Here is a 9,877-nt window from a genome sequence, read left to right as displayed (position 1 = left end):
TATATATATATTATAGACACAGACGCATTTTAAAAAATTAAACAGATCTTTCCTCATTTACCATTCCAAAAGAAACAAAATTAAAAATTTATAAAGGAATGCTTCTTTTCATTTCTTCATGATTCGAATCTAATTCCAAGACAAAAAAAAAATAATAATAAATAATTGAATTTGAATATGATAGTACGGTTCAAGGTTAACCAAACATTTCTTTATAATTATTGGAAAATTTGAATCCAATAATGAAATATTTAAAATAAACATAGGTTTTGTTTAGTAAAATAGTTAGTTTAATAGTTAATTTTTTGTCAAGACTTTGTGGTCTAATGGCACTCGAGTTGCACTCATATATGAAAGGGTAAAAAAAAAACAGCTATTTTGATTTATTTGACTTGACTAAACAATCAATATGAGTGTTTGAATTATTAACTTCTCCAAAATGCTAAAATTTAAAAAAGTTGATCAAAGTAGTTTTTTTATTAACTTTTTGAGAAAGTTATTTTGTATGTAATCAGGTAACAACTAACAACTAACAACTGATTTACCAAACACGTTTCTACAATCAGTTAATGCTATCAACTAGCCAAGCCCACTAACATAATCAGCTAACAGTCATTTATCAAACACCATCATAGTAATTATAGTGGACTTTTTGGTCACAGGATCGAACCCAGTGGTGGAGAACCTGGGGCATTAATTCTTTGGGTTGAAACAAATTGAGAAATGAAAAAAGATATTACCTCATAAAAAATCATAAATTTAAAAAAAAAAAAAACATTTTATGATTACACTACATTATAAACTTTATAGATAAAGTTATATAATGTTATAAACCAAAAATTATCACCATTGGATAAAAAAACAAACAAACTATTTTTATTCATTATTTATCATAAATTGATCAACCCTATTGCGTTCAAAAATAAATATATTTATATTGTTGCGTTAAAAACTTTAGAAAGTAAAACTAATACAAGTTATACAACTAATAAAATTAAAGAGTTAATACCCAAAATCGTCTTCGACTATAGTGGTTTTTCTCAATTTTGCCCTAAACGACTTTGGTGACTTAATGTAGTCCCAGAGTTTTGTGTTTTTACTCAATTTCGTCCCAGACTTTTGTATTTTTGCTCAATTTAGTCCCCCATTTGTTATTCCGTCCATTTGTTGTTAAATAAATAGACAATTCAGTAATTTTAATATTGGCATCTCTTTATTCATAGACATGTGAAGTGCGAAATCCCTCTTTTTTTACGAATTACTCCCAGAATCACTTCTAAAGCTGCGAATATAAAATTTGATTCGTAGGTCTGAGAGTAACTCTGGGTGTAATTCGTGTAAGAAAGAGAGATTTCTCACTTCGCAGGTTGAAAATAAAGAGATATCAATATTGATATTATTGAATTGTCCATTTATTTAACACCAATTTGACGGAATAACAAACGGAAGACTAAATTGAGCGAAACACAAAAGTCTGGGACTATATTAGGTCACCAAAGTCGTTTAGGACGAAATTGAGAAAAACCACTATAGTCGAGGATAATTTTGGATATTAACTCTAAAATTAAACTACTACACAATAATCCTTGTACTCACTACCATAAGTGTGAAATTCTTTATAAATGATTTTGAGATTCATTAAAAGATAAAAGAAATCTAAGTTTAGGGTTAGCTTGACTTAGATTACACAATTGGTATATCATGGATTATGGTCCAAATTGGATTGTAGGTCATAGTCAAAAAATTATACATATGCAATTGATATATTATGTACGTATTTACATTTAATTATTTATGTACATGTAGATAAATTAAAAACGTATAATGTATAAATGAACAGATACTACAATGTATTAGCGTAAGTAGCTTTCAAAAAAAAATAGAAATAAAACTCCCAACCCCTTTCCACAATGTAAGAAACGACAAGATGACGGAAGCAATTGAAGCAAATCCATTAGAAGCAACATAAAAAGTTCAATGTACCGAATGGACAACATACATCTTAACTTAGACTCATGCCTCACAAGTCTCACCATATTTAATGATATTTACTTTATTTTAAACCCCGTACTTTGTAAAAAAAAAAAAAAAAAAAAAAAAAAAAAAAAAAAAAACCCTACTTTTGAACCTAACATACTCCATAAATCAAGGTAAATTTATACACATTAATATATTACGAGTACATCTTTTACTTTCTCAATTCCCAGTTTGACTCTATAGTATTCCAATTTGATTAGATGTCTTAATTCAATATTTTTAACATAAGGTAAATCAGTTGAATTTGCAAAAGGTTAATTTCAAGCTGATATCTTGATGTAACATGTATTTTATCTTTGTTTATCTAAAAATGTGGCAATAAGCTATTGTTAACTGTATTATAATTTTAATTGTAATTTGGTGGCTCATACTTTAATTTCTAAGGCTTATTTATAGTCTATCACTTTGTACGGGGACTCGCTCCACTTTGTTTCAGATCTTTTGTAATAATATAGCTTCGTTTTATTGCTTTAACAAAAAATTATTCCCTATTTTTTGTTAATTAGTTATAATATATTAAAATGCAAATATTGAATTTCCTGAATTTCTTATTCTATGAACCTAAGAATATGGGAGCAATATTTAGGTTCAATAAGCAGTATTTGGGAGAAGAAATCAATATTCGAACATTAACAACAACAGTGTTCGGATTATGCTTAAAGTGGACAAATCCCTGATGCACACCAGCATTTAGCCCTACCTGCTGAGCTGTTGAACAACAATTATACCATGAACCCGGATTCACTTTGCAAGATGAACTCGGTCCAAAATACATAATTTACCTACTAAATGTTCACAATTTGAATTGTGAACATTCAGCATGTAAATTGTGTATTTTCACACCCAAATTCACCTTGTAATGTAGACCTGGATCCACATAATAATTTGCTGAGTTACTTTAATTTATATCTTCCTATATATTTCGTCGGATTGAGGTGTGAAGGGCCTTTGGGGTTGGGAGTTTGAACAACTTGAGAGAAGAAGAAAATAAATAAATAAGATATGGAAGCAAATCTTGTAGAAACTCCCGTCTTTATGACAAAGAGAATAATAAAAGGAGAAAGATCTGTGATATAAGCCTTCAAAGCTCCAGTCTTCGCATAATCTCCAAAACAATGAAAGCTTATTTGAAGTAGAAAATAAGCATATCAGCAGACCACTGGACCAATACTGAGAACCCATTATAAACTATCGCAAAAACCATTGAAAAGGAAAGGTAAGATAAGCCACCTCTAAAGTATAAGCACTGTATCTCACCCTTCCACCTGCCTTCTCTGTTAGTTCTTATGCATATGCACATTCACGATACGCGCATATAATAAAAAATTGAATAAATAAGAGGGAAGGGAAGTCATTATGTCTCCCTCGCTGTCATAGAAAATAAATTTTGTGATCTTATGCTCTGACTCTCCTAGCAGTATAAAATTTATGAGTGTTTTTACAGCAAGCACTTTGGGTTTTTGTATTTTGTTTACTTAAAAAGTTTGTTCAACAATTTGTATGCTAATATCCCAGTGCATACTATCATATTCTCCCAAATATAATTTTCTATTCTCTCTGCTCCGTTCATGCGTCAGTGGGTGTTACCCTGAAAGTTCCCTTTTTCTGAATTTGAAATTTCTTGAATTCGCTGTGAAAATGGTTTTCTTGCAGTTGTGAGAGGTATTGCCATGGATCTAGAGTCTGGGTTTTGCCAGAATCGTGCAAAGGTGTGAACTTTATTATTATTGTTTGTTAAAAGGCTCAAATGTGTGAGCTGATCTTTTTTTCCATTTGTATTTGTTATTAAATTTGGTAAATTTGGAAATTGTTGGATTTTTGGGTTTGCAGAGGGAGTCTTGGAGGCAAGTTTTGATATTGGCATATCAAAGCTTAGGTGTTGTGTATGGTGATTTAAGCACATCACCATTGTATGTGTACAAGAGTACTTTTGCTGAGGACATTGAGCATTCAAGAAGCAATGATGAAATCTATGGGGTTTTGTCATTTGTGTTCTGGACTTTGACTTTGGTTCCTCTTCTGAAATATGTGTTCATTGTGCTTAAAGCTGATGATAATGGTGAAGGGGGCACATTTGCTCTTTATTCACTCCTCTGTAGGTATGCTAAGGTGAACTCATTGCCCAGTTGCCAGTTAGCAGATGAGGAATTATCCTCGTTTAAGAAGGACATAATCAACCCTCCCCCTGCAACTCTTGGGGGGAGGCTGAAATCTAGTCTGGAGAGGTATGGAGTATTGCAGAGATTTCTCCTTGTGTTGGCTTTAATTGGAGCGTGTATGGTCATAGGCGATGGTATTCTTTCACCGGCCATCTCGGGTATTTACTGATTTATTCTCCAAGATTTCATCGGTTTTGTGATTGTTAGTATGCATATGGATTCATTTCTGCTTAATTTCCTGCAGTTTTTTCAGCAGTATCTGGTATTGAACTTGCAATGGCTAAAGAGCACCACAAATGTAAGATTCTCTAGTTTCTTTTGTGATTTTTTTTTTTTTTTTTTGGTTTGTTATTCACTAAATTAACAGATTAGTGCTTGATAATTTTCTTATTCTGCAAAGTGATTTATGACTGTTACTTAATGAATTTACGTTACATGAGCATGAGGTCTTTGTACTGTACTGAATTTAATTCTCTGACTATTGTCAAGTAGTTGGAAGTTGACTCACTTTACTCTAACTTTTCCTAGCTAACAGCTAGATGATTGCAAAGATTAGAATTATGATCTCTATTAAAATAAAGAATTCTCTTTATTGTTAGGTCAGCATGATGAATTTTTTGCATGAAATCGTTGCCGTGAAACTTGCCATTATTAGGCCATTTTTGTCTCATATGACGTTGTAATTCCATTGGTAATTATTGCATTATTACTTTGTTGTGCATAGCAACCTCTGATTGTTCTTGGAAAGCGTTTCTGTGTGTTAAGAGTCCACATTGAAAAAATTAGAGAGAACAAATGGGTTTATAAGGTCATGGATTAGATTAGCTGATTGATTGAATTTAGTCTTTTAGTATGGTTTGGCCCATGTGCATTATAGCCCAGTTGAGTGACCTTGGCTTCCTTCTTGATCCTAAGAAGTCCAAAAAATGCATAATTGCTTGCTTGTGATGTTGGGCGTTAATTTTCAGAGAACTGTATGTTAATCTTATTTTCTATAACGAAAAGGTGTACTTTCTGCCTCCCTAAATTTGATAATTTTGCAGATATAGAGGTTCCCGTTGCTTGTGTCATCCTGATCGTCTTGTTTTCCCTTCAACATTATGGCACTCACAGGGTTGGGTTTTTGTTCGCTCCTGTGGTCATAACATGGCTTCTATGTATCAGTGCTATTGGTTTATATAATATTTTTCATTGGAATCCTTTCGTGTATCAAGCACTGTCACCATATTACATGTACAAATTCCTGAAGAAAACTCAAAAAGGAGGATGGATGTCGTTGGGAGGGATTCTCTTATGCATAACGGGTTAGTACATACTCTCTACATTTCTTTCATAGTTACATTTTATATACATGAAAAAGCTCATTGCCGCTGTTTCTATTTTAGTATTTTACGATCGCATAATTACCTAATATGGTAATATGTTGCCTCGCTCTTCTGTCAGGTTCGGAGGCGATGTTTGCTGATCTCGGGCACTTCACTCAAATGTCTATACAGGTACACATTTCAGATCTTTTTTTTTTTTTTTTTTTTAAAGAAATGGTTTATAACGAGCATTTCAATCACAATAATCACTTGTACGTTTATTACTTAAAAGAATGGGATACTAATTTTTTAATAATATTTTACCAAGAAATGCTATTTTTTTCCCAGATTGCTTTTACATTCATGGTTTATCCTTCACTTGTCCTTGCATATATGGGGCAAGCTGCTTATCTGACCAAGCATCATGATTTTGAGAGTGACTATCATATCGGCTTCTACATTTCAGTTCCCGGTACATCCAAGGTTCTTGTTCTTTGTGGGGGAAAATATTACATAATTTTTGGATACTAAATTTATGTAAAACACTTCTCTTTCAGAGAAATTAAGATGGCCTGTTTTGGTGATTGCTGTACTAGCTGCAGTTGTGGGAAGCCAAGCTATAATCACGGGAACCTTTTCGATTATTAAACAATGCTCTTCTCTGGGATGCTTTCCGAGAGTGAAAATATTGCACACATCGTCGAGAATACACGGTCAGATTTACATTCCAGAGATCAACTGGACACTGATGCTGCTATGTTTGGCCGTTACTATTGGTTTCCGAGACACCAAGCGCCTGGGTAATGCATCAGGTAAGCTAGTTTCTAATGCTTCGATATTCACCCCCAGCACCTGTCAGCCTTAACTGCACCGTTTTTACCTGGCTCTGATACCACTTGTTAAGATCAAGCGCTTACCACCATGCCAAAAGTTATAGCTAGTAGTGAATTAGCTGTTAGCTGATAGCTGTTTGGCAAATTAGCTGTTAGCTGATAGCTGTTTGGTATCTTGTACTTTTTTATTGCATCAGGTTTGGCTGTGATAACTGTTATGCTGGTAACGACTTGTTTGATGTCATTGGTGATTGTGCTGTGCTGGCACCGGAGTGTCGTCCTTGCAATAGGCTTCGTGCTCGTCTTTGGTACAATGGAAGCCTTTTATTTCTCGGCTTCTCTAATTAAATTTTGCGAAGGAGCGTGGGTGCCCATTGCCCTGTCCTTCCTTTTCATGATAATCATGTGTGTTTGGCACTACGGAACCATCAAAAAGTACGAGTTTGATGTCCAAAACAAGGTCTCCATCGACTGGCTACTTAGCGTGGGTCCTAGCCTGGGGATTGTACGAGTTCGTGGCATCGGCCTCATACACACCGACTTGGTCTCTGGAATCCCGGCTATATTCTCCCATTTCGTCACCAACCTTCCAGCCTTCCACCAGGTCCTGGTTTTCCTTTGTGTCAAGTATGTCCAAGTTCCTCATGTTAGGCCCGAAGAGCGGTTCCTTGTGGGGCGTGTTGGCCCCCGGGAGTACAGAATGTACCGCTGCATTGTCAGGTACGGGTACCGAGATGCTCACAAGGATGACTTGGAGTTCGAGAATGACCTCATCTGCAGCATAGCCGAATACATCCGGGCAGGAGACTCAACCAAGGACGACGAGGAAATGGCGGTGGTTGGCTCCCCCTCGACTCACTCAAACCGAGTTCAAGTCTTCCAGGAGGATGGTCACGAATTAGACGATCCCTCATCATCATCCGGGATATTAGAGGTCCGAGAAATAAAGTCTCCAAGAAAACGGGTGAGGTTCGTCGTCCCAGAGTCTCCAAATATCAACGCAATTGCACGGGGAGAGATCCGCGATCTCATGGAAGCAAGGGAGTCGGGTATAGCTTATATACTAGGGCATTCATATATGAAAGCAAAGAATGGATCAAGCTTTACAAAGAGGATGGTAATAAATCTTGGATATGAGTTCTTGAGAAGGAACAGTAGACCATCAACATATGCAGTCAGTGTTCCTCATGCTTCAACTCTAGAAGTAGGAATGGTGTATAATGTTTGATTTTGAGTAACATAGGCTGACAAAATTACTCATAAACTATGTATGTACATGTGGCTTTACAACTAAAAAAAGAAAAAGAAAAAGAAGAAGAAGAAACAGGAGAAAGAGAGAATGGTGAAATCTAACAGCCATTAGATCAGATGACTTGAATCTGGGCATTACAGGACCTTATTTGGGTTGTCATTTCCCATTGACAATGTAACTGTAGTTAAATTTAATGTTTCTTGTTTATATAATAGAGAAAATTAAAAAAAAAATGTTAAACTTGATGGTTATATCATAAATAGACTCGATACACATCAATCCGGAAGGAATCAGACCCAACAAGCTACAGGGCTTTGGAGTCGAGCTCGACCTCAGCTGAGCCCAACACTCGGTCTGGTGCTTGGTCTGCGGCTGGTTAAGGTTGCAACCTCCCACCCTCTTTCTTGCAGGGTGGTTAGGAGTTGATTAGTATAAATTCCTGTCTAGTTGTCTTGTTAAGACATCATTCCAATCTCTTGTAATAGCTTGACACAATTCATTCATTAATACAAGCTTTGTCTCCGCGACTAGTGATTTATTGTCTTTTCCATTACACTACCCTTGTCTTTATCTCTTATTATTTATCATTTAATTATTGGGCTATTTGAGTTGGACCACCTGTGTGAGACAAATTATATCGTGGATCAGAGTCGTGCAATATGAACCCTAGTCCAATACATAGAATTTTACTTCATATTAAAGGGACTATTTATCTACTCCGTATTTAACTAAATACCATTTCCAAGTATTGCGATTCCTTAAAGTCTCTTTTTCAATCCCCAGAGGAAAAAGTTTCAAATCTTTCTTGTATGTTCAACTTCTCTCCCTCTTTTACATGAAATACATTTGGTAGAGAGTTGAACATGGACCCACAAAATCCAAAAGGGTCCCACAAATATGCACCACCGGCGCCGTCGATGGCGGTGCCACCATCGTCGCCGCCCGTATTTCCCGAAAATGCCACGCCACCATTCCCATACCCATACCCACAAGGGAAATGCCTGTCGCCGGAGGAATCACCTGAATGCACAGGGAAAGGGGACGGTGGCGCTCCGATGGAATATCCAGAAATGGGAACGAAACCTTTCCCAAACAAGAACGTCCGGGTCCCACTATCTTCCGGAAAAGGAACCGGAGCGTATGAATGGGTGAACGGGTTTCCGGCGGCTCCGCCGTGCCCCAGCACCTCAAGCGTGGTGTATCTTCAGAGAATCGGCACCGGCGCAAGCGAGGGGGACTACGAAATAGCCTGCTCAACTAGCTTTTTGGATGTTTAGCAGATTTTCAAACTTGCACGTCTAGCTAATTAATCAACTAATTAATTGCATTTATCAAATTATAATTTTTAAAAAAACCCATATATATATATATATATATATATAGTGAAAGGTTACCGTGCGGTGAATACTTCCCGTGCGTGTATATATATATATATATATATATATATATATATATATATATATATATATATAGTGAAAGGTTACCCTGCGGTGAATACTTCTCGTGTGGATGTGCGGTGGATTAATGTACGTGAGATTTGTACTCAATGTGCGTGAGTGTTGTGTTTAATGTGCCTGAGATTTGTACTTAATGTGCGTGAATGTGTAAAATGGAGCAGAAAATATTATGTCAGCTCCTTCCCCATCCCCAGTAGCCATTTGCCCCCTCCCTGATGATGATGATGCGGAGGCGAGCTATGGTGGTTAAAAATTATGGGAATAATATAATAGAAATTCACACTTAGCTGCTGTGCAAATTTTACTGTGCGTGCGTCATTTATATAAACATTCAACTGCACTGAAGGTAGCTCATAATCCAGAATCCATGGCCAAATTGAAGGAAGAAGTAACAAGAAGCTTGGGCGTTAATGTGGGTGAGTTTCTGTAGTGCTTCCTTTTGAGCTCGTAATTCTCACGCACATTAAGTACAAATCTCACGCACATTAAACACAATACTTAGACACATTAAGTACAAAACTCACGCATATTAACATGACGTACATTAAGTACAAATATCAGGCACATTGAGTACAAATTTCACGCACATTAAATATAAACCTCACGCACATTAATCCACCGCACATCCGGACGAGAAGCAACAAATGCACCTGATCCTCTCTCTCTCTCTCTATATATATAGAGAGAGAGAGAGAGTCCGGATCAGGTGAGAACCTAGAGACTTGTGCAATTGCTCAACCTCTACGGTTGCATACGTCAACAATGCGCCATCTTCAAAATCTTGTTGTATTGAAATCTTCTTGTAACTTTGATTCATAGACAAATTTTGCAGCCA

The 9,877-nt window shown here is 36.1% G+C and overlaps 1 protein-coding gene across 3 annotated transcripts; it reads left to right on the top strand.

The window, feature by feature from the left end:
- The first annotated feature begins 3,128 nt into the window (after positions 1 to 3,128).
- Positions 3,129 to 7,809, top strand: LOC109159677 (potassium transporter 6-like). Of its 3 annotated transcripts, XM_019307758.1 has the most exons (9): positions 3,129 to 3,253; positions 3,691 to 3,746; positions 3,868 to 4,354; positions 4,441 to 4,494; positions 5,240 to 5,500; positions 5,640 to 5,692; positions 5,849 to 5,972; positions 6,058 to 6,312; positions 6,531 to 7,809. In XM_019307758.1, exons 2-9 carry the CDS (start codon positions 3,708 to 3,710, stop codon positions 7,559 to 7,561), a joined length of 2,304 nt encoding a protein of 767 aa, XP_019163303.1. In that variant the 5' UTR covers positions 3,129 to 3,253; positions 3,691 to 3,707; the 3' UTR covers positions 7,562 to 7,809. The 3 variants fall into 3 exon arrangements, with proteins under 3 accessions (XP_019163303.1, XP_019163304.1, XP_019163302.1); XM_019307759.1 differs by lacking the exon at positions 3,129 to 3,253 and having other exon boundaries at positions 3,287 to 3,746; positions 6,097 to 6,312; XM_019307757.1 differs by lacking the exon at positions 3,129 to 3,253 and having other exon boundaries at positions 3,287 to 3,746.
- The last annotated feature ends 2,068 nt before the right edge of the window (positions 7,810 to 9,877 follow it).

The sequence above is a fragment of the Ipomoea nil genome, unplaced genomic scaffold (assembly GCF_001879475.1).
Source record: "Ipomoea nil cultivar Tokyo-kokei standard unplaced genomic scaffold, Asagao_1.1 scaffold2845, whole genome shotgun sequence".
Classification (NCBI taxonomy): Eukaryota; Viridiplantae; Streptophyta; class Magnoliopsida; order Solanales; family Convolvulaceae; genus Ipomoea; species Ipomoea nil.
This window is presented reverse-complemented; position numbering and strand designations above follow the sequence as displayed.

What these genes read in the sequence shown, in the direction of transcription:
- LOC109159677 (XM_019307758.1), top strand. Translation starts at nt 3,708, where the DNA reads ATGGATCTAGAGTCTGGGTTTTGCCAGAATCGTGCAAAG. An exon ending in TCTTTCACCGGCCATCTCGG is followed by an intron (nt 4,355 to 4,440) that starts GTATTTACTGAT and finishes AATTTCCTGCAG; the next exon opens with TTTTTTCAGCAGTATCTGGT. An exon ending in GGCTAAAGAGCACCACAAAT is followed by an intron (nt 4,495 to 5,239) that starts GTAAGATTCTCT and finishes ATAATTTTGCAG; the next exon opens with ATATAGAGGTTCCCGTTGCT.